This window comes from Talpa occidentalis, unplaced genomic scaffold (genome assembly GCF_014898055.3).
Source record: "Talpa occidentalis isolate TD23 unplaced genomic scaffold, MPIMG_talOcc4v2.1 talOcc4.8, whole genome shotgun sequence".
Taxonomy (NCBI): Eukaryota; Metazoa; Chordata; class Mammalia; order Eulipotyphla; family Talpidae; genus Talpa; species Talpa occidentalis.
Window position 1 is genome coordinate 601,272 of NW_023605194.1, and position 23,239 is coordinate 624,510.

General features: G+C 66.9%; 1 protein-coding gene across 1 annotated transcript; it reads right to left on the minus strand.

The window, feature by feature from the left end:
- Positions 1–14,397: 14,397 nt before the first annotated feature.
- Positions 14,398–22,005, minus strand: LOC119234125 (uncharacterized). The gene is made up of 6 exons (XM_037496893.1): positions 21,887–22,005; positions 17,565–17,647; positions 16,262–16,392; positions 15,905–15,966; positions 14,994–15,240; positions 14,398–14,652 (listed from the first exon to the last, which is right to left on the minus strand). Exons 1-6 carry the CDS (start codon positions 22,003–22,005, stop codon positions 14,491–14,493), a joined length of 804 nt encoding a protein of 267 aa, XP_037352790.1. The 3' UTR covers positions 14,398–14,490.
- Positions 22,006–23,239: the final 1,234 nt, after the last annotated feature.

Here is a 23,239-nt window from a genome sequence, read left to right on the forward strand (position 1 = left end):
CGCCGGCCCTCCCGGGGACGCTGTGGCCGCAGAGGCCGGTCTGCGGGAAGAGGGCGCGCCCCTGGGCACCTCCGCGCCCGCCCCGCGGCCCTGAGGCGGCGGCCGACTGGGGAGAGGCCCGTCCTGCCCTTTGGCCGAGGCCAGGGGTGATTTTCGGGCGTCTCCAGGGAGCGAAGGGGAGTGGGCAGCGGTCAGCACGTCCCTCCTGGCCGTGCAGCACCTGGAGACTTGGGGGAGGGGCGCCAGCCGCTGTCACCCGGCGGTCAGCAATTCGGGTGCTGCCTCCCCAGGGAGCCTCTTTTCCCCTTGGGTGAAGAAAGCAAGGTTGTAGCCCGTGGAGGGTCCGGCGGCCGGGAGAGAGACGAGTCCCTCCGTCACTGCATCACTGCTGGTCAGCCCTGCCGCCTGCCACGCCCTGCGCAAGGCCCAGGGACGCCCCGCTAAGGAGTGGCCAGCGCTGGCCCCGGGAGCTCACACTTACGTGAGGCCACGGCGGGAGCAGGACAGGGAGGGAGCAGACGGAGTGGATAGAAAAATAAGGACAGGAAGGGGGAGTGGACTGTGCAGCAGGAGGCTGAGGCCTTAAATTGGGTCAGTGGAGATGAGGGCGCACGCCACACGGGGTGGGAGCCACACGGGGTGGGAGCCACACGGGGTCGCAGCCACACGGGGTCGCAGCCACACGGGGTCGCAGCCACATGCGGTCAGGAGGTTTGCCAGGAGGCGGGTCCAGGCAGGATTGGGGCGGTGGGCCGGCAGCAGAGGGGGTCTGAATGGCCTGAGCTCTGAGCCACTGAGGCTGGTCCGCTGAGACTGCAGGGACCCTGGGTTGGGCCAGCCTCCGGGTGAGGAGATCCAGGGTCCCCAGCCATGGCTGCTCGTGGCCCCTCCTCGGGCAGGGCTGCGAGCTGACCCGAACCCAGAGGAGCACTGACAGCGTGTTCTGGGGCTCGCTGCTGAGGCAGGCGCGGACTGAGAGAGGCACGGGGAACGGAGCGCGGCAGCTGAGACGCCCCGGCCGGCCTGGGCAGGGCACGGGCTGGCCTGGGCAGCGCAGACCTGTGGTGAGGGAGTTAGAGGCGATGAGAGGAGAACCGGAGGCAACACCAGCCCTTGGGTGCGAGGAGCGGAGAAGTGGAATGGAGGCTGCGCTCCACCTGCCCAACAGCCGAGGCTCAGCTGAGACCCCTTCTCGTGCTGCGTTAAAGATGTGTTTTTGAGGTGAAAGTGAGGTCGTTGTTCAGGCTGCATTCTTGGTGGATTAGCTGCCATGCAACTAGCTCAACACGAGGAAAGCAGCAGCTCTCCGGGGATCCCTAGTGCTTTCTCTGCCCCGCTCGTCGTGGATGGGCAGGAGAGCTCGAGCTGCGCCCGCGGATGCTCTGAGGACCCGGGGGCAGGAGCTGCTCTGGGCCCTTCTGGGCGGGGAGGCCCTGGGCTTGTCTTAGGGTTAGACCTCAGCTCAAGGTGGGGGCTGGTGTGGGCTGGTGTGGGCCGTCACTGCTAAGAGGGAGGAAGCAGGGGCTGCTCTGCGAAAGGGCGCTGCACTGGAGGGAGGGCGGCCAGCACCGTGAGGCCGGAGAGCGCGCGCCCAGCAGCCTGGCCGTGCCTGCCCCCCCCCAAGCGGCTGTGCGGCTCTCACACCCACCCAGGCAGAGTGCCCCATCGCTGAGCAACGAGTCCAGCTGTTGCGATGAGGGCGTCTGCGGGCGCGGTGCGGAGACTTGGAGATGGCCCCTGGCCATGTGGGTGGACGCGTCTGATCAGCTGAAGGCCTTGCGAAGGCTGACACGTGTCCAAGAGTTCTGCCTCAGGTCGCAGCGCCCACCGTGGCCTGTCTGCACCGGAGTTCAGACTTGCCCGCCCGCGACTGTGGGGTGTCATCACTAAGCTTAAAAACTAAGTCCCCATTTGTTCTGCAGCTGCCCAGGCCGGGCCGGTTCGTTGTGGGTTCTGGCAGCTCAAGAGAACCTCGCAGCCCTCGCATCACCCCGCAGGCAGGGACATGGGCCAGCGGGGACAGCAGCGTGGCCCCGGAGCCCTCTCCGCACCTTCCTCTCGCAGCCACTCTCCGCCACATGACCTGCCCCTGCCGGTCCTCTGTGGCCGCCTGGTACCTCCGCCTCCGCTCAGGCGCCCGCTCCCACTCGCCGGCACCGTGCCCGGGCCGCCGTCCCCTGCAGATCATTGATGCTGATGGCGGGAGGGCAGGGAAACCTGGTAACTTCCATTTACTTACCTCACAGATGGGCTTTTATTTTAAAAATAAAATAAAATGTCAGCTTCATGCAATTCTGCAGCACGTTCTGTTCTCTAGACGGCAGAGCGGAAGGGGGTCCGGCGCCAGGGCCCGGCCGGCCCTCGCCTTCTCCTGCCCGGCTGCCCGGCTGCATGTAAATGCTGCACAGTTAACGCCTGCCCTGGCGCTCAGGAACTCCGTCGGTCCAGAGGGTCTTTGCGCTTCAGAGGCCCCTTGACCAGTGACCACGTGGCTTCTCACATCACGTCAAGGAGAAGCGTCGAGTCCACTAGGTGGGCCGGGCTGGGCAGTGCCTGCAGGTAGAGCCAGGGGGGCGCCCGCCCGTAGGTGGGGAGCGCTGCCTTCTATCTGGGGGGCGGACCTGCCCTCCGCGGTCAGTCTCCCCAGCCCTTCAGGCCTCTGCTTCAAGAGGGGTGAGGTGGGACTGGTCATTAGGGCTCAAGCCCGGCTGGAGGGCATCCCCAGGGGCCGGGGACAGCCTCACGGAACAAGCGGTGCAGCCTCCCCCCGACCGCCGGCCCAGGCCCCCCGCCATGGGCACAGCCACCCAGCCTTGGCCCAGGCCCGTGCGTGGCTGTGGGCTGGTGTGGGGACACGGCTCCTGGGAGTGACTGAAAGTGGGCACCGGCTGGGGTGAAGGTGTGCCCAGGCGACCCCACGTGGGGCACTCGTGCTAGTGCCACGGGGCGAGAGACTGATCTGAGGGTCCACCACCCCAGCACAGCCCTTGGGCCCCCTGGGGGTCTCTTCCCGGGCTCTGCCCACCTGAGGGTCGGCCAGCTCTCTGGACACTGTTGGGTGTGCCCCCATGTGAGCCAGAGGCGCCTAAGTGCTGACCGAGGGTGGAGGCTGGGCACTGCCCGGCCTTGCCCAAGCGCAGGATGCAGCTGGTGGCCCTGCCCAGCGGGCCTGCTGGCCCAGCCTGGCACTGCGGGGGCCGCGGCGCTGAGACTCCCACGCTGGACAGGGAGAGGCCTCTGAGCCCTTCGGGGTGCTCCCCGCACCCGGAGGGCACGTGGCTAGGGGATCGTGGGCCCCTGGTGAGGTGGCACCCCCACGGGACCCAGCAAACCCAGAGTCTTGTGTCGGGGCGTCTGGAATGGAGGGAGAGGCGCTTTAGGACCGGAGCTGACCTCCCACGGGCCCCTGACCAGAGGCCCCCCAAGAGGTGAGATCAGCCCAGGCCAGGGCCGGTGTCCCCTGAGCCTTGACCCTGTTCCTGACTGACCCCGCGGCAAGGTGACGGGACACCCTGTCCTGGGGTGCCTCTGTCCCCTGGGGTGCCACGGCTGGAGGGAGCCTCCTGGCCTTGCTGGGGTTTCCGGGTGCAGTGCCCGAAACCCAGGGCCCCTGGCTGCACCCCAGCCACTTCTGGGGCTCCTGGGCGCTCACACACATCAGCGCGGGTGACACTTGAGCAGAGCGCGGGAGACCCTCTGCGCGCCGGTCCTCAGGCCTCCGCGCCGGCCCTGCACTCGGGCTGGGCTCTTCCTCGGTGCCTGCCTCCTCAGCCCTGCTTTGGGGTGCCGCGGGCAGGGTCACTGCAGGAGGGCTGCCCCCCAACTCCTGCCCCTGTGTCTCCTGCGGGCCCTGCGGCCCCCTCCCTTCCTGGGGTTCTGCCCGGCCCCTGCTGGGGGAGCGCGGCTGTCTCTCTGCCGGCTCCTCCTGTGGGGAACGAAGAGGCTGAGGCTCTGCGCTGCTGCCCCTGCGGCTGTCACCTGCAGACTTGGATGCAGGAGGCGCTGGGCCGTGGGCGCGGGTGCGGGCATGGGCTTGGGCAGCAGGCCTGACGGCGCCACCTGGAGCAGGTGTGGGCTGCGAGAGTGCGCCCCTGGGTGTGGAGGCGGGACTGTAGGGCAGCTGGGTGGGGGGTTGGCTACAAGAGCACCTCAGAGCCCAGAGGCTCAGGACGCGCCTGCCAGCCCCTGGCACCCCTGCCCGCCCTGGGCCCAGTAGCCGTGCTACAGGGCGCAGAAAGATCACCAAAGGCCTGGAGAGGCCCCTGAGGGCTCCGGGAGTCTCCTTAGCCCGTCTGCCCACCCCTGCTGGCCCCGCCCCGGCGGCTCCGGTCACTGCCCTGTCCTCCACGGGGCTGCAGGCTCATGGCGCCGGGAGCCCAGGCGCTGTGAGGGGGTGCCCCGAGCGGGCCGCTCCGTGAAAAGCGCATGTTTCTGGCTTTGCAGTGTCATCAGCGGCCCCTTTCTCCTCATCCCGTCCATGTTTTGGGGTTCCGCTGCTTCGTGAGCTGCACCGAGTGTGCGCTGGAGACTGGAGGGACATCCCAGGAAGGACCGTCCGACTTTCAGCCCTGCCCTCAGCACCCCCATGCCAGCAGGCAGCAGGCTGGGCATCTCACCTGCCATGGGGTCGGAGTGGCGCGTCTGGGGCGGGGTGCGTCTGGGGGCAGGGGCACGGCTACCTGTGGGGTGGGTGGGGCAGGGTGGTGCCACGTCCCCCTCCGCCCATCGCTGCCCACCTGTGGCTGTCCGGGCTGTCTCCCTGTGCCCCCCGGAGGTCACAGTCTTGGCTCTGTGGGCACAGCTGCGCTGGGAGGCCACGGGGAGCCTGGCTCCAGGCCCAGGGGTGTGGGGTCAAGGTGTTGGCAGAGCCTGGGCAGCCGCTCTGGGCCGGGGCCTCCCCAGGTGCCCCAGCCGCTGAGAAGGGTGGGGAGGGGCTCCGGGAGGGCCTGGAGCTGGCTGGGGGCGGGTGCGCAGATGGAAACTGAGAGAATGAGCAGCCACACACCATAGAACAAAATATGCCCCTTACTAGTGAGTAAATGCTTGAACACTTGAACCAGCCCCTGGACGTCTCTCAGACAGGCGCCTCCGCCGCGCGCCTGGTGGGCCGTCCCCGAAGCTCCGGCAGCGACTCGGCCAGCGGAGCTTCCTGCCGAGGGTGAGCCAGGCCAGCCCCCTCGGATCCCATCCTTAAGAAAGTGCATCTCTTTCTTCAATGAAGACAGAACACCACGCTTTGCCTGGAAAACGCCGTGGGAAGGCAGCCTCTGGGGACCGTCCGTCACCCACCCTTGGAGCAACACCCCGTGTGTGATGGCGCGGGCGTCCTCCGCGGCAGGCTCTGCCCGCACACGAGGGCGCAGGAGGCCGCCCCCGCACAGCACAGGCCCAGCTGGGCCGCCAGGCCCTGGCGTGGCCTGCCATGGGCTCCCTGGGAGCCTTGGGGGCGCCAGCTGGGGGCAGTGGCCCTGCTGGTCAGGCACTAGGCCAGCCCTGGCGTCCTGTCTGCCGCGCTGGGGCTGTCCTCGGGGGCTGGGCCCGGCTTGCCTGGCTGCGTCTGCGCCGGGGCCCTTGGGCTCTCCCGACTGTCCAGCACATCTGGTGTCCTGCGGTGGCTGGGCGCGGATGTGGTGGGGCCACAGTGGTTCTCCTGGACTTTCTGGCAGCCGTGGGCTGGGGGCTGGCCTGGGGCAGCGGCCGAGAGGCCCGTTCCCAGCGTCCTGTTCCCACAGCCTGCGTGCGCCCGGGCTCCGGCAGCCCCAGGTTCTCCAGGGAGGGCGGGGGACGGAGGCGAGCACGCCGTGGCCTGCCCACCCCGCCAGGAACCCCGCTGCTCCCCTGCTGTGACCCACGGGTCAGGCGGGCCGGCGTGAGCTCTGCCGCGGGGGGCGGTGGTCAGCGGGAGAGCTGGAAGTCGTCCTGTTCTCCAGCTTTGCTTTGACCGAATACGTTGACCAAAACCTTTTTTCCAAGTGTGTCAAGGACACGGCCTCGCGGGTCCCTCTGCCTCGGCCATCCCTGAACTCGCTCAGTGCAGTGGCTCCCGGCTCCCTCTGGCCGTCCTAGCCGGGAGCGCTGTGCTGGGGCCCAGGGGACATGGGCCAGCGGTGGGGCCTGCCGAGGGGGTGGCTGCTGTGTCCATGAACCGCCCCCGCGGCCCGGCTGCCTCCTCATGCCCACTCAGGTCAGTGGGCGCTTTCCTTCAGAGCCCCTGCTCTGGCTGGCATTGGGGTGCGCATAGGAGCGCCTCTCGGGAACCCCCGGGTGGAGGCTGGCACTCTGCCTGCTTCTGCTTCTCCCCATCGGCACCTGGGGAGGGCGCTGAGCTGACGGGTCAGGCCGCCCGCTGCACCCCTTAAGGCCGTTTTATGGCTGTTCTCTGTGGTGGGAAGAACAGAACCTGCTTTCAGGGCCGTGTCTGTGCGTAGCCGGTAAAAACGTGCGCGTCATTGACCCAGCCCTGGTGATTTTCAGCTCAATGAAACAGCTGAAAATGACCACCGGCTGCTGGACACGGGCTCTGCCTTAGCCGCACAGGACGACAGGGAGCGAGGGGGTCCCTCTGTGCTTCCAGCCCAGCCCCTGCGCCCTGTGGGAGGCTGGCCCCTGCAGGTCAGCCCCTGCTGAGACCCCGCGCGCCCGCCCCTTGGGTGCCCGCCATGGCCCTGCTCAGTCAGAAACCAGCGAGCTTGGCCCAGCCCTGCGAGCCACTGTAGCCACTGACCGAGGCCCAGAGGGGATCCGGGAGCCCCATCATAGCCAGAGGTTCTGAGACACAGGGCCTGGGGGCGTCCCGTGAGGCAAGCCCCTAACTGCGGTCTGACGCCACCAGGGGAGAGCGCAGAGCGGCTTAGCGCTGCCTGCCGGGGCCGCAGCCCAAGGGACGTGGGGGCTGGTCTGTCCCTGTCCCCCACCCCCGAGGCTGGGAGAGTCCCAGCTCCTGCAGACCCCTCTGGGGGTGGTCGTCCTCTCCCCTGGGCCCTGGCCAAGAGCTTCACTCTGGGGAGCCGTGAGGACTGAGCACGGAGGAGCGAGGCTGGGGGAGTCCCGGCACCGGCAGCCTGAGCCCCGGGAGCTGCCCTGGCCCTGGGCACAGTCCGGCAGGGGCCTCTGCACTCGGGGGGCCTCCTGGCACCAGCCCTGTCCTGGCTGGGCCTCCGAGGCCTCCCTGGCTGGCCGCTGTCCTTTCGCTTCCGTCCCTGGCCCTTAGAGGGGGAGCTAGGAGGCTGGATTTTGAAGGTGAACCTTGTCTCAAATTAAAAGATCAAATTAGACTCTGAAGCCCGGGATGTTGTTTACTGAGGCCTTTTTTTTTTGTAACCAGAAATTCAAACTCAGTTTCTCCCTTTGTCTCCTAATCAGCCGAGCTCCCTCCGGAGGAGGAAGGAAGCTTTGTTATTCAGAGAAAGAATAGAATTAACAGGAGATCCAGGTGACTCCATGAATATTCATGTGGACAATTTAATCAGGTCTGCTCATTATCTGCATTTCCACGGAAGCAGGTTCCCGGAATATAAATCAGGACACCGGCCATTGTGTCGCCTTCCGCCCCCGGCCAGCGCCCGGCTCCTCCGCCGGGGAGACTCAGCCCGCGCCTGGGCCTCGCCCGCACCCTGGGGATCCCGTCACAAGTGCGAGTCTCGCCTTATTAACCGCTAAGTGGGCGAGGCAGCACAATTTTCCAGAAAGCTGCCTTTTTTACTCTTCCTACTAATGACACCAGGGTGGGGGCGGTGCGGTGGCGCGGGGCCCCAGCTCTGGCCTTGGCAGCGGGGCTGGGCGGGTGGGGGCGGAGGGCGGGCTGGAGCCCCCGCACCCACACGTGGCAGCCCTGCTCGAGGCTGTGGGAAGCAGGGGCTGAGAGCTGTGGCCGGGGACCTCACCGAGGGGACTGGCCCGCATTCTGAGCCCAGGCTGTTCTCCCGCGCCGCCCGGGACTCCGGCTTCCCAGCGGCTGTCAGCACAGGGCCCCGAAGGTGCAGCTTCCGGGAGCATCCTGGAGAAGCCAGGGCAGTTTCCCCACAGCATGGTAACCCAGAGGCCCTGAGGACAAGAGGTGGAGCCAGCTGAGCCTGAAGGGCAGGCAGCGAGCCCACAGATGAGCCGTGGGGCCCCAGCCGGTCCCTGCAGGGCCAGCAGAGGCGCCAGGAGAGCCCTGGGCCAGCACCCCAGGAGGGGACGCCCCGCTGTCCCTGGAGGGGCCCGCAGGCGGCCACCGGGAGGGAGGCCTGAGTGGAGCCTGCAGGTCCTGGGGGGAGGAGAGAGCGGGGGCCAGGGAGCCGGTCTAGGCCCCCGTGGGCAGGGCCTCCCTGGGGCGGCTGCCCACTGGCCAGCCAGCTGGCTCAGCAGAGGCCCAGCAGCAGCTGAGCCATCCGAGGTGCTGCCGGCCCGCTGAGGCGGGAGAGACGGCCCATGTCCCGCCCGCTGCTAAGGGTGGCGGAGCTGGCCAGGCCGAGGAGCCCGTGGGTGCCCTCTAGGTCCACTCAGCCCCGCTCCACTGTGAGGTCCAGAGACCACGTCGTTCACCTTGAAGAACTCGCGTCCATCTTCCGCACCTCTAAACCTCGTGGAGCGACAGACGGGAGAACGGGGAGGACCCACCGGGCGCTTGAGGTGAGCTCGAGGCCGGGGGTGCTCCCTGCCGAGCCCGGGGTGCCTTGGCCGTGCCCCAGGACGCCCCCCAGCTCGGGTCTGAAGCACATGCCCAGGTGACGCTCAGCGCCTGCTGGTACTGCCCCCTTCAGGACTGAAATGAAATAAAAACCTTGATGAATTTAATTGAAGTTAAATTAAATTAATTAACTTCTCCCAATGAGAGCAATTAAGTCGCGTGGAGTGAGGTTTGTGCCCTCCCTCACGGCGAGGCTCCGCTCCCCTCTTCCCCGGAATGTTCTTGAATGACTTTTCCCCCAGCACCACTTGGCTTCAGCGCAGCTGGGACCCTGAGCATCTGTGAGAGCGGCCTGCCCCCCTGGTGAGGAGGGTCAGACGTCCCCGGGTCCTGGGGGTCCAGGAGTGACCCCCATGGTGGCCCAGGAGCCCTGGGGGGTTCCAGGACTGACCCTGGCTTCAGGCTCCGATGGAGCCATGTGGTGTGCGCCCCAAGTCGGCCTCCATGCTTAGCGCCATGCTGGGGGTTGACCCAGGCCCACCGTGGCGGCTGCCGCTCCCTTCACCAGCCAGCAGTGTCCACGAGCAGGTCTGCCACGTCACGTGGCTGCTGACCAGTGGGAGGAAGCCTGGGGAGGGTCCATGTTGTGGATGCCCACAAGGCCCTCTCCGGTGGGGCTCCCTCTCTAGGGCGGACATGGGGAGGGCCGCCCTCCGCGGGGCGCACGGGGTTGTGCCGCCGAGGCGCTCGCTAGGGTGAGTCAGTTTTAGAGGCAACGGCAGGAGGGAGGGCCCGTGCAGAGGGGTGGCTGGGCGGAGGGCACCGACCTGCTGGAGGGTGGCCATGGCCGACGGGAGGGGAGTGCGTGTGCAGAGCAGGAGGGAAGGAGCCAAATGGTCTTTGCTCCTAGAAACACGATGGTTCGTGGCGCAGCTCAGAACTGGACACGGCCGACAAGCTGGAGAGCTGAGTGGCCCAGCAGGGCGCGGGGTCAGACACGCTCTACTGCCCCAGCACAGCCGCAGCCGGGGGTTAAAGGCGCATGGTCATCTTCCCAAGGGAGCGTTTGGGTGTAAACCTGCCAGGATAGGTGCAGGGTCCGTGCGAGGAAGCCACGGAGCTCCGAGGAACGAGGTCAAGGGAGAGCTGGGTCAGCGGAATGAGCGTTCAGGTGCCAGGAAGACTTCGTGTTGTCGAGATTTCTTTCTGGGACTGACCGCAGCCCCGACCGGAGCCCAGCATCTGCAGCGAACCGGAGAGGCCTCAGGCAGCAGCACAGGGGAGGACAGGATCCCAGGACCCGCTTGAAGACGAAGGACGGGCAGCTGGCACTGACCAGTCCCAGACCCAGACCCACACGGTGCAGCCGTAGCTCCTGGCAGAGGCAAGGCACAGGGCAGGGAGGAGGCTTCCGTGCAACACACGCGTGGGAACAGCTGGACCCCACGGGAGACTTAATCCAGATGCAGCCCACACACCCTCCCTCGCAGCCTCCCTGGAGGCCACACCCCCGCCCCCAGGCCGCCCAAAAGCCCCGGCCCTCAACGCAAAGCCCATTCTTAAGCCTCCTGGCTTTGAGCGGAGAAGACCCCGAGCAGCCCTGGGCTGCAAATGGCCTTCGGAGGCGACACCGGGGCATGGGCGGGGAAGGGTCTTAGGCCCGCTGGACTCTGGGGTCCTGCTCTGCCTGGGAGGAGACTTCAGCGGGAGGGAAACAAGCCCAGACCCGGGGAGAGGCTTGCGAGGTGCTGATGGAGGACTTTCCGCGAACACACAGCAGCGTGCGGAGCTCGAGAATAAGAAAACAGGGAACCTGGTTAAAAAGTGGGGAGCAGCAGCTCACCCAGAAGACACGCCGGCCATGGGCGTCCCTGTGGGCCCGCAGTGCGAGCTGGGGACGGCCACCTGCGGGCCGATGGGGCGCGCCTCCTGGCGGCCGTGGCGGCGGGTCCTGAGCCTGCGGGGCGCGGAGCCCCACGCGCATGTGCACCTTTGTTGGTGATTGACCAGAGGTGGACGCCGGGGGGTGGGCTTCAGGTGAGCGGCCAGTCCGGGCTGCGGCAGGCACAGCGACACGGAGATGAGGGGAGGAGCACAGTGAGCGGACGGTCCAGCCCCGAGTCCAGCCCCGAGTCCAGCTCGGGTGTCCCGGGAGAGGCAGGGTGTGAGGGCGCAGAGCCCAGGTGGTGGGCCTCCGGGGCGGCCCTGGTCCTGCGTGTATCCGAGCCCCAGGGTCCAGAGCTGGGAGTGACCCGCTGTGGCCCACGGGCTGGCGATGGCGACGGATGCCGTGGCGGGGGTGGCGGGGAGGCCGGGTGGGCGGGGTTCTGAGTTTTGCTCAGTTTCTTTGTGAAAACGGCACTAAAGCGCCTGCGGGTGAAACCAGCCCAGAAGCCAGGCGAGCGCGCGGGTTTGACAAAATTGTACAATAGCTTTCAAGAGTCGCCCATTTTAAGCGATTGTTCTCAGACGGTTTTCCAGCCACTTCCCTCCCGTGGAAGGTCCCCCCAGCCCGCTTCACGGGGAGGGAGCTAATCGGATGCTTTATTTATGCCCTGCTTTTGCTTGATGACGGCCTGTTTTTTTTAGAACTCCTGAAATAATACAGACAGATTAATTAAGATGACAAGTTGGGTATGAATATTACATTTCCCCTCTAGAAACATGATTTGGACGGGCTGTGATTTGAATTTACTGCATTTTAATCCCTAAAGCACTTCTCCAGCTTCGGGGCGGGGGCTTCTTCAGGGACACGGCTGTGTTTGGGGTGAACTTCTTGCCAGACATGCCGGCCTCGGGGGCTGTGTGGGCCTCGCTGGCCCGGCCCGCCCTGTGGGGGCTCCTGGCTTCCTCGCTGGCCGTCCTCCCTCACAGGACCGGCCCGGGGTGCTCAGCCTCCGTGGCGGGGCTCCCTTTGGGCTCCTGAGGGTCCCCCATGTTTCAGCAAAGTCGCGGGAGGTCGTGGTCCCAAAAGAAGGGGTGTGTGGGGGCTGGGGGCTGCTCTCCCCAGAGGTGGGGTGTGGGCCGGACACAGCTGGAGCTGATCCCGGCGCCCCAGCTCCTGCAGATTCTGCCCCCTTCTTGCTGACCGCCAGGCAGAGGATGGGGGCACGGCTGGATGAGCCGAGGCTCCGGGCCCGTGTGGCTGAGTCTGCTGCTGCCCCCTTGGTGTCCCGTGAGTGCGTGGACCCGGGGATGTCTCTGCGCTCCTAGCGGGGCCTCCCTGCGGTCTCTCCACCGGCTGCTCCCTCTGGCCCCAACCGTTTTGGGGGGAGCAGCGCATCTCCTGCCCCGGAAGGCCAGTCTCCTGGCGTCCACGGGGGTGCGTGCATTCCAAGGCAGCTCACGCGAGCAAGCTGCATCCGGCGGGCCACGCCCGGGCCTGGCCCCGGAGATCCTGCCCCCGAGAGCAGAGCCGGCGAGATCCTGAGGAACAGACGCATCCACGAGCCACAGCCAGCCGTTCAGTAAGACAGAGCAGAGGAGAGACTGAGGCGTGGCCTGGCCTCAGGCGCGGCTCTGGCAGAGGGTCCCCTCACGGGCACCGCTTCCGGGCCGTCCCCCTCGTAGGCTGGCGGGCCTGAGCAGCGGGCAGGGCGGCCGGAGGGCAGGGGGCATCCTCACGGCCTCGAGCAGCCGCACGCAGGGTCGTCTCCCCCGGGGCCTCGGCTTCCCAGACACCCGCCTCTGCCTGCAGACGCATGGAGGAACCTCATCAAGGAAAACAAGCATTTTCAGTTTCCAAATTAGAGAATTTATGGTAATAAATCAAGAGCATCGAGTCTAATAATCATAGAAAAACATGATAATATGATTTAATCTTAAATGCATTTCTAATAAAATATTAGAAAAATTATATTTGAGCTAATATCTAGTTAGCCCGCGGCGCTGCAGATGCCCGGGGAGCGCGGCGTATGCCGGGCTGCGGCTAATTAGCGGCGGGGGCGCCTCCTGGTAATTCAATCACGGCTCCGTCTTGGCAGATAATGGCGGGGTTTGTCCGATGTCCTCTCTGATTTCCCACCGAATGAGGAATCTGATACAATCTTTTGCCGCGTGAACCAAAAATTGAGTTTGATTTAACGGTGGAAATTTCTGGTCCGAGCCCAGGCCTGTGGCCGGCGCTTCCCGACGCGGGCCCGCCCGGCCGCGGTGGCCAGCCAGCCTGGTCCGGGGCGCTGCGGACAGTCTTTCCACGCAGGCTTCGGGCCGTTTTGAAGAACGGGGCCGCGGTCCAGCCTGGGTCCTGGGCCCCGGCGCGGGGGGCGAGGGCGTGCGGGGTCTCGTCTCACCCTGCCCGCCCTGGAGTGCCTGCAGCCCCTGGCGCCACCACGCCGCCCAGGGACACGGACTGCGCGGAGAATGCACTGCCGGGTCGGGCGGGGCCGCGCCGGGCGACGCTGCTCCAGGGCCGGCAGAGGCTGGAGGGAAGCAGCAGCAGACCTGCCGGGCAGAGCCGGCCCTGCTGGCGCGGGCGGTGGCGTCCCCAGCTCGCCGGTGGGGCCGACTTGGGGTCTGTCTCTTGGGGAGCTCTTCGCCCTTGTGTCCGTCGGGGGGTCAGGGCGGGACGGGGTGCAGGGTCTCCCCACCACTCTGCCATGGAGCCCGCCGGGGGCTCAGGCGGCACTGTTTGGGGGCAGCGTTATTGGCTGTTCCCCATTTCTGGGTCTAGAGTTTCCCTCCATGGGGGCAGGTTTTGCAATAAGAACTTTGCTGCCTCTGACACCCCCGAAACAGGACCCCGATGCCATCCCCACCCCCCCGGAACCGTGGGCCTGCACCCCAAGGAGACAAGGGCAGGGGCGGCCCCGGCCCAGGAGGACGCAGCAGCACCGAGGCCCACGCCTGCCCCGGGGACGCTGGGGAGTCGGGGCCGGCCCTGCGCTGCCGCTCGACGCCGCTGGTTGGTTCGCTCCTGTACCCTCCCCGCTGGGCGCCTGTGCTTGGGGTGCAGGCCCGCGGCTCTTGGGGTGTCCTCGCTTGGGGTGCAGGCCCACGGTTCTGGGGGGTGGGGATGGCATCGGGGTCCTGTTTTGGGGGGAGCAGCTGCCTCCCTGCCTGGAGGGGGCCGAGGGCTGAGGCGCCTCCCCCCTGGAGCCTGGGGGAGGGGTCCGCATTGACTAGGGGGGCTCCTGGTCCTGTGGGGGGGTGGGGGAGGTGCCGCACCGGGATCCCCACCACCGCCATGGGGCACCCAGGCCCTCCATTAGCTCTGTCTGTGGCTTGAGTTTCCATGGAAACCCTGTAGTGCAAAACCCAGGCAGGCCCGGAAAGTTTTCAACTATCATTATTTTAAAGAATCTTGCTCCTCCCTCCCTGCCCATCCAGAGAGCTGTTTCCATGGCAACTGGGACAGAAGCGCCAGCTGGAGAGGAAGCCTAGCCGGCCACTTGCCATAGTTGTCTGGGGACGGAGCAGGGCGGGCAGGGGCGGGAGGGCAGCGAGGCCCACTGGGGCAGTGCGTGGGCAGGACGGGCTCAGGGACGAGCGTCCACTCTGACAAGGCCTCGGGGCTGTGCCCACTTACACCTGGGACACCCTGCGTGGACTGGACCTGGGAGCACCAGTCAGAGAAGCATTTATCCTGAGGTCCCTTACGCTGGCCCTGGCTCGTGTTGGCTGCAGGGGAGTGGGCACGAGATGCAGAGGCCCACCTGGGTGCCCAAGCTCCAGGGGGCTGTGCCCCTGGCATCTCCCATGGTGTCCCTCGCCCCCACCCATGTCCCCCTTGTGCAGGTGCGGGTCCTCAGGCGGCCAGGAGCGCCATCCCTGATCCCAGCTGCAGGGAGGCATCAGGAGGGCCCGGGGGCGGGATTTCTGGTGACTGTGCAGGGCCCAGAGGGGCAGCAGGGCACGTCCTCAGGGACGCCCGGGGCTCCCTACTCTCTGGGCTGCGGCAGGCGAGACCCTCCTTTGTGCATCTGGCGCTTGCTTGGTGCCTCCGGGTGCAGAAAGCCCAGCCCAGAGGCTGCTGGCACGTGCGTGAATGTGCGCGGGGTCACGGCTGCGCAGGCGAGTCCAGCCCTGAGATCACCGTGGGTCTAGAACCGGGGAGAAACAGACAACTCAGCACGAGCAGCTGGAGACGCGACACCCCCGACAATGTGCAGAAAACCGGACGACGAGGAGCGAGGCGGAGCGGAGCCCAGCGGAGCGGCCGGGCAGGCAGCCGAGCTCAAACGCGCACCCCGCGGGCGGGTCCTGCCCAGTGTGTCCCGACCACATGGAATAAACCCAGAAACCAGGAAGAGGACAGCATTTTGGAAACGCACAAAGAAGTGCAAATCGAACCCCACGCCTGGACGCAGACGCCGGGGAGAGGAACGCGGGGGCTGAGCTGGCCGCGGTGGCGCGACGGGCTCACGGGGTTGGGCCGCGGCACCTTCGCTGGAAGAACAGCCTCGGAGCAGTGACCGGCTGTGCCTCCAGGGGCTGAGAGCAGCGAGCCCAGGGCGAGCGGACGGAGGATGGAGGTGACCAGACTGGAAATGCATGAAACGCAGGGCGCGAGAGCGGCACGGGACACGAGCAAAGCGCCGTTGCTTTGAGATCGCTGCAGCTGACAACGTCCCGAGAGCGGACGGGGGTGCAGAGAAGAGGAGGCGCGTCGCCAGCCACACAGAAGGGGCCTGCAGGGGAGAGCGTGGGCAGGGAGCCAGGCCACGGGGCGCGGGGCGGGGGGGTGGGGTGGGCGCGGGACAGACACTCCAGGGAGGGACGAGGCAGCAGGGAGGCCCGAGGTGAAGCGCTTCCCCGAGAACAGCCAGAGGCCGCACGCGGGCGAGCAGCCCCGCACTAGTGCGCCGGAGACGCAGTCCAGGAGGGGCACCCTGGTTGTCCACCGCCTCCTGGCGGACCGAGGCCGAGGGGCCGCAGGGGTGGACAGGGCAGGCAGAGCTGGGGAAAGCGGCCTGTGGTGACGCTCAGCCCGGCAGTGCGAGGCGAGTGGGTCACCCACGGCGGACAAGCCTCCTCTGCAGAGGCCAGGTGGCGTGGCCAAGCCACAGCCCGAGGGAGAATGAGGGCGAAAGAGCCTCCCTAAGGTCAGGAGGACAGAGGGACCCCCTTGCAGGACTGGCCAGGGTCAGGCCTGGCCCCCCACCCCCGTGGCGACCTCCTTCTCCGCCCTGTGTGGAGCGGGGTCTCCTACAAACAGAGCCGGGCTGTGCGGAGCGTCCCTGCTCCAGCCTCGGGCCGCTCTGCAGGCGCCGGCCCCAGAGCCTCGCTGGCCACTTCTCTCCGGCCACCTGCCCCAGCCCCTCCCGGGGCCTCTGCCCCTGACCCCATACTCACCGTCCTTCCCAACGTCCGGGGGGCTGCCATGGGAGGCCCCGAGGGGCGACCGGCCGACCAGCCTTGGGTCCAGGAGCTCAGGGTCTCCGGCGCTGACCACACGAAACAAAGCAGGCCAGGACACAGCGAGGCCCTGCCTGGACAGACCCTCAGGGTCCCGAGAGCAGAATGTGCCCCCACGTGGGCCACCGGCTGAGGTGCACAGGGGTGGGGACGCTGGCCCCGCGGAGGCCCCTGAGGGTCGCGAGGTTGGCCCCCGGGCACCATCAGCCGCACTCCCTGGCCCTCAGCCCCACACCCCGCCCTCGGCCCCTTCTGCTGGGGAGGCTCGGTGGGGCAGCTCCAGGACCTCCTCACCCTCCAGGCACCGTGTCTCTCCCGGGCAGCGGGGCTGGCTCCCGCATCCGCCCCGGAGCGCGGCTGGGCTTCCGCCTGAAGGTCGTCCTTCCCCTGCTGCTCTGATGCCGCCAGCTCGCCGGGCCGGCGCCCTGTGCACACAGGATGGCGGGGCCCAAGGTGACCCAGGCCCACTGCCAGGGGCAGGCCTGGGCACCCGCCAGGCCAGGCCGGGGTCCCCGCCTCGGCCAAGATCTCTAGGCTCCCCCATGATGCTGGGGGGCCGGGGATGGACGGCGGGGAGCACGCATCCCCGGCCGGAGGGGGAGCAGTCTCTGCAAGCCGCTCGGCCAGCCGCGGCCCGGGGAGAGCTGGTCCCGCCTGGCACCGGGACAGAAGTGCTTTTCTTCTGGGAATCCATAAATTTTCACTAATCTCCCCAAACATTTCCAGAGTCTGTTTTCTTAAAGCACAAACATATACAGTATGTTCATCACTTAAAATATCATTTCCTCAATGGCTGAAAATGTTCTAGCTGTTTCTCTGGAAGTGTGAACAATTAGAGGAGGCACGTTTCATGCCAGGAATGAGCTCCGTCGGCGATGAGCACAGACACCGGCTGTCGGGGCGATTACATCGGGGGCGCCGTGCCTCCTGCACTCGCCCTGATCCCCATGTGAGGGGGGCAGGGGCGGGGCTGGGGTGGGCCCGACCCCCAGCCCGGCTGTCCTGGAGCGGCTCAGACCCAAACAAGCAGCCGCCCCCGGCTGACCTGCAGCTGTTTTTATTTCTAAGGGCCGCATCGTCTCTCTCGAGGGAGAGGGTGACCGTGGGCGGGCGGGGCTTCCTCCCCCGGCTCCAGCGGGGCTCCGAGTCTCGCGGCCCTGAGAAAACGCTGGCGAGAGCCGGGGCCTGGGGAGTGGACGTGCAGGCGGCAGGGCAGGGCAGGGCAGCCCCCTGCTCAGACATGCTGCCCGACGCTCCTCCCAGGGCCCGTGACGGGCTTTGTTTTCTTTGCCTTAAAGAAACGAAGAAAAATGACACAAACCCCCTTCTCAGGAGAAGAACTTTAAAAAAATTTTTGCAGTAGACGCAGCCATTGTCATCAGCGTCGTGGCGTGAGGGCCAAGAACCCCGAGCCTGGGGGGCGCCAGCCGGGGCCAGTCCTGAGGGTCAGCAGCCTTCAAGTTCAGCGCGCCGGACAGCATCTGGCCAGTGACTCTGGTCCCCTTGACAAAGCCCGACGTGCAGTGTGGCCCCCCGTGGGCAGCCCGGTAGGTCCGTGGCCCGGCACCCCCTGCCCGGTGGCCACTGTCCCTTCTACCTGAGTCTTCCAGGAGAGCGGGCAGGACAGCGGCCAGCGTGGGGCTGCTCTGATCCAAGCACTCGCGATCACCGGCCGAGGGCCTAGAAGGTGCCGGACGTTTCAGTGCCAGGCGGTTCACCCCAAGGGGTGCAAGATGCCCAGCGATCCCTAGAAAATGCAAACATCAGAGAACCCCCAAAGCCTGAGCCACACGGGAAAGCCAGGCATCCACGGTGGGGTTGTTCGAAGCAGCGATAAGCAGTAAATCTTAAAAAGCAGCAAGAGGAGAAAAATAACAGCACATTTCACATCAAAAACTGTGCAGTGGAGCAAAAGCTTTAAAGTGCTTAGAAAGGAAAAACCCGTCACCCTGGGACCCTCCCCGTGAAGCCGTCCTCCAGGGATGCCGGCTGCCGGCGACAGGACACGACACGCAGGGCCGGGGCGCCCGGCGGTCAGGGTGCGGGGGCCTGTGCCTGGCTCCCTGGGGGGCCGGCCCCCGCCTGAGGGATGCTGGAGAGGACACGGTCCATGCGGGGGCTGCGGCTCTGGGACAAGCCCAAAAGGCCCAGCAGACCCGGCCAGTCTCTGCAAGCGTCCAGGCTGCCCGGCCTCTCTGCCCTGGGGCGGGGGGCGCAAAGCAAGCCCCTGCGGGGCCCAGGCCCCATCAGGTGGTGCCATGTGGCCCTCGGCCGGCACCCCACCGCCAGGCCCGGGGAGCGGGGATGGGGCTGGGGCTCGTGGCCGCTGTGGAGGGCCCTTGCTGGGGTGGAGGAAACCTGCTGAGCGTCTGGCCCGGGCGCTGGCCCAAGGGGCGGTGCGACCTGAAGACCCTGAGCGCACCTCATCCCGGGTCCAGACCTCAGAGCCCACCCCGCACGGTGCAAATGGGGGTGTCCATCTCCTCAGTGAGCCCCTCAGAGGACCAGAGAGCAAATCGGACCCTAGGGGGACCTGCACTCAGCCCCGGGGGGCGGCCAGAGGCCCTCCTGGGTGTGTCCAGGGAGCCGCCAGGCGCCGCGGTCGGGGAGGAGCCGGGCTGTGCCGGGGGCCGGGGTGCGGGGCCGGGGAGGCGGGGGGCACGGGTCCTCTCGTCTGCGGGCCCCGTCAAGAGAGGCACAGCCACCTGTGCTGGTGGGGCCGGCGGGCGTGAGCCGCGTGAGAAGCCGCCGGCGCCGCAGCCACAGCCCAGGCCGGCTCAGCCGCCCTCACCTTGCGGTCACCGCGGCGCACAAGGCAGACGCCAGGCCGCGGGGCAATTTAGGTAGGAATGGCTGCCGGTGATTTATGGCTTTAATTAAGAGCTTTTTAAGCTTTAATTAAAAAGGTACACGAGCATTCCGTATTTAAGAAAAATGCCTTTGTGTTTGGGTCAATTGAATAACATAAAACAAAATGAGATACATATTTCTAGTCAGGAGCTCGCAGAGGAGCCGCCCGTGCCGGGAGGCGAACCCCCTGGCTGGGCGGGAGGGACGGTGGGGGGGGCAGGGGGTGAGGGGCCTCCTGCTCCCGAGGGGCTGCTGCTCTGACGTGGGGGCAGCGGGGGGCGAGCGGCCCCACGGACAAGCTGGGGCGCGGCTCTGGAGGGGCAGCAGCCTGAGGCGGCCGGGGCTTTGCTGCGAATCCCCCCAGCCAGGACGGCTCGAGGTCGGTCGCGGCTGCCTCCGCCCAGGGCCGCCCACCCCCGGGCAGCGGCCTGCACCCGGCCGGGGGCCCGAGGACGTGGAGGGCGTCGGCCCGTCCCGCAAGGCCAGGGACACGCTCCTTGCGGGGGTCCCGGCCACACATCAAACACCGAGACACGCGCTGTCGGACGTGTTCATCGCGAGCAGCTGGGAGATGGGGCTGTTTCCAGATCACGCTTGTGATACGTGACAGGAGACAAACACCAACTGTTTGGATCCTTGAGAGAAACATAATGTTTTCCTAGCGGGACGCGTGTTTTCATACATGAAGTACCAACTGCGAAGATCCGACACCTCAGCCCGCAGACGCCGCCCGCGCTGACAGCCGGAGCAGCCAGGCCCGCCCGGGCTCAGACCCCTGGCCACGGGCCAAGCCGAGAGCCCCGTCGGGCCCAGGCACCCAGGGCCGCTGGAGCCGCGGGGAGGAGCCGGGAGACGGGGCGGGCGCGGCCTCCTGCAGCAGTGGGGGCAGGGCTAGGGCGGGGGAGGGGGGGATTAAGTGGTGGGGGTAGGGTCCTGGGGGCTGGGGCAGGCAGGCCAGGGTGTGGGGGGAAGGCCATGGGGTGAGGAGAAGCTGGGGCTTTCTTTGGTGCCCCCCAGCTCTCCTGCTATCAGGAAACCTGGAGCGTCCCCCACAGGCCCAGGAGGCTGCGTGCTCAGAAGCAGCCAGCCCCGGGCTCAGGCAGGGGGACGGCCGGGGACGCGGGCAGCCCGGGCGGGGCGGGCAGGGCTGCGGCTGGACTGGCTCGGCATGGAGGGTGGGGGATCCTCTCTTTCCTCTCCTTTCAGCCCCCCTTGGACGGTTCTCCGGCGAAGAGCCGTGCGCTGGCCTGGAGACCAGGCGCTGCGGGAAAGGGCTTCACAGAGTTGCTGAGAATCATCGCGAACCATCGCGAACCATCGCGAGCGTGGGGACGGGACACCCCCGTTTCCAGCCACCCCCCGGAGCAGCGAAAAAGCCCAGTTTTCAACAACAGAACATCACAAGCCGGGCAAAGAAACAAGCAACGCTGACATCGGTAGGAAAACGCGGGCAGAGGAAGCTGTTTCTGGGCGCGCGGCCCCCACGTCCTGGCTCCCGGAGGAGGTCCCCTGCCTTCGGGCAGGAAGCCTCAGCCGTGCTGGGGGCGGGCAGGGGCGCCGCGTCCACAGACGTGAGCGTCCACAGAGAGCGGGGGATGAGAAGGGCTTTCTAGAGCTGAAGGTGAAATAACAAGAAAGGGGGCGCCGGCCTCCCCCGGCCTCCTCCCGGCCTCCTCGGAGGGCGGTGCCCACGCCAGGCTGGTGTTGCTCAGTGCCCCCGGGCGCGGGAGGGCGGGGAGGCTCAGGCCACTGCTGGGAGGCCTTCCCGGGTGGCCGGGCAGAGGAGGCGGCAGGGGGACAGGCTGGGCCCTGAGGTGGGGGTGGGGGCGAGGGCCTCTTGGCCCCCTCGGGCCAGCCTTTGTGCACGCAGGGCCAGTGCTGTGCCCCACCCCCCCCCCGCCTCTCTGTGTTGCAGGCAGTGGGGGCGGAGACCCCGCCTCGCGTGCTCAGAGCAGGTGTCTGGAGCACCATGCTCCCCCCGCCCCCCTGCCGGACGCGGAGTCTGGGGGCCCAGGTGGCGTGGGCATCTGGGCTTTGGTGGCAACAGCAGGTCTTTCCTGAAGGGGCCAGGCCAGGGGTCGGCCAGAGGGACGCTGGGGCCGAGCCGGTGCCCGCACGAGGGCTCCATGGGGCAGGGGTGGCACTGCACCAACCTTGACCTGACGCTGGACTCCAGCCGGCCAGCGCGGGCTCTGTGAGGCGTGACCAGTCCGGGCAGAAGTGAGCGAGCCAGCCCTGGGTCCCTGCCCTTCCTCGGCGATACCCGTCGGCCATTTCCTCTGCTGGGGCCGCCTGACCGGGAGCTGTGGAGCGCGGGTGCCCCACCCACCGCCTGTCCTTTTAATCAAGCTTCCCTGATGCCTGATTGCTAATCAGGGCCGAGGGGACAGCGCGCCGCAGCTGCCGTCAAGGTGCTTCTGTCTTTGGGAGCGCAGCGCCGTCGGCAGCCTCGTGCGGGTGCTTGTGTGAGACGAGCAGGAAAAACTCCTGCAATAGCGCATCTTCCCACGGGCGGTTTTGAGAAGGAGGATCCATGAGTGGGAGAAAGCAACACCGCTGGGAGCTGGCGTCAGGGTGGGCAGCGGCCTCTTGCATGGATGCCGGCTTCTGGGGAGAGAAAGCAGGTCCAGAGCTGGTTGCCTGGCAGGGGCAGGAGGGGGCTCGGCGCCGCTTCCCAGACCAGGAGGGAGGGGCTGTGAGGCCTGGGGCTGGGCTGGTCCAGGCTTCTCCTTTACTGGAGGAGCAGGTCAGGCCGGGACATGTGGTCTTGGCTCAAACTCACTGACCACCCACAGGGCGGTTGGTGCACAGAGGAGAATGCTGAAGGGGCTTTTCCTTGTCAGCTGGGGTTCCAGCTCCTTGGGCCCCTCTGAGCTGCACTTGTAGTGCCAGGGGGCCTGGGTCCAGCTCGAGCGCTGACCAGCTCCAGCCCTGTGTGTCTGAGGGCGAGTGGCAGAGGGAAGGAGAGAGAGGTTTTCTTTTGTCTTGCTCAGAGTCTGGGACCAGCAGAGCCACGGACAGATCCTGGCACAGTGTTCTGGGGGCCTGTCCCAAGGGCGCCGGCCCTACCTGCCTGCTGCACCCAGCACCGCCTTCAGTGAGGCCCGAACCCCGGGGACCCAGATGGACTGACGCTGGGCTTGAGCCCAGTCCAGGTCCACCCCAGCTGCTAGTCTGTCTGACGACATCCTCTTCCTCCTGCGCCACCTTCCAGGAGTCCCCATGGGGCCACATCCCCTGCCCTTCCTGGGCGCGGCTGAATAGGGCATAGGGTGTAGTGGAGCAGCTCAGGCTGTGGAGCCGGCCCCGGGGGTCTGCAGGGAGCATGGTGAGGGGGCACTACCGCCACAGTTCCAAGTGCTCCTGCCCCGACTCTGCTTCCAGGTATGCCCCAGGTGTGCTGCCAGGTGTGCCTCCAGGTGTGCCCCGGGTGTGCCCCAGGTGTGTCCCAGGTGCCTGGTGCAGGTAGGAGTGGGCCCTTCCTCCTGGAGGCTGTGTTCCAACAGGCAAACCCCCATAAGCTGGGCCCAGCCTGACCCTCCGAGTCCACCCTCCTGCCGTCCTACCTCCAGGCGGGGGCCTGGGGAGGAATACGGCCCCTGGGCCCCTCTCCCCTGTCTCGGGTCCCCCACCCTGTGGGAGCTCCTGTGGCTGACCCGGCACCGAGAGCCTGGCAGGAGCCGAGCCAGCGCAGCAGGGGCAGGGCACGGGCTGCCCCTGGCAGGGGCCGTGACGGGCGCGGCCCTGGGGAGCGCTGCTGTGCGGCCAGGTTCCAGGTGGGGAGGCAGCGGGAGGCCGGGCAGAGGGGACGGGCGCCGGGTCTAGAGGCAAAGCCAGCCCGGCAGGGCTCGCATGCTCGCGTGTTCTTTACAGCAGACGCACACGTGGCTGCCCCCGCCCCCCGCCGCAGTAACGAGCTCTTTATTAGATTGTTTAAAAGACAACAGTGTTTGTCATTAGCTTCTCCATGAATCATTAGAATAATGTTTGTGGTTACTGAGCTAAAATTCAACCTTAAAGCCTGTTGTGATGTATTTTTGCAATAAACATATCAAGTTCATTTAACCAATTACTTTTTAAAACACTGTCTCTCTCCCGCTGGGCTTCATTGATCAGATTATGAAAAGGCGATCGATGCCCCATTGTTCCAGTAAATTCCACACGAGGCAGAAAACGGGCATCACATTGACCCAGTGGTCAGCCCCGCACTCACCGTCCGGGCTGACCCGGATAGATAGTGCTAGAGGCGGCGCGGGCGCCCCGGCAGCGAGGACGGCAGAGGCTGCGGTTCAGGGACCAAACCTTGGACGTGGGATTCAGGCCACGGTGCCGGGGGGGTCCGGAGCTGCCAGGGGCCCCAGCGCCGCGGCCGCAGCCCCCAGTCCTCGCAGCGGGGCTGGGTCTCTCCCGTGGAGCCTGGGT

Coding starts and splice junctions, on each gene's coding strand:
- LOC119234125 (XM_037496893.1), bottom strand. CDS start 22,005: ATGTCGTCAGACAGACTAGCAGCTGGGGTGGACCTGGACTGGGCTCAA. Junction 15,967..16,261: donor AGAGACACGGTGCCTGGAGG/GTGAGGAGGTCC, acceptor CCTGGACCCAAG/GCTGGTCGGCCGGTCGCCCC. Junction 15,241..15,904: donor CCCGGACGTTGGGAAGGACG/GTGAGTATGGGG, acceptor TCTCCCCTGCAG/GCCCCTTCTGTGTGGCTGGC.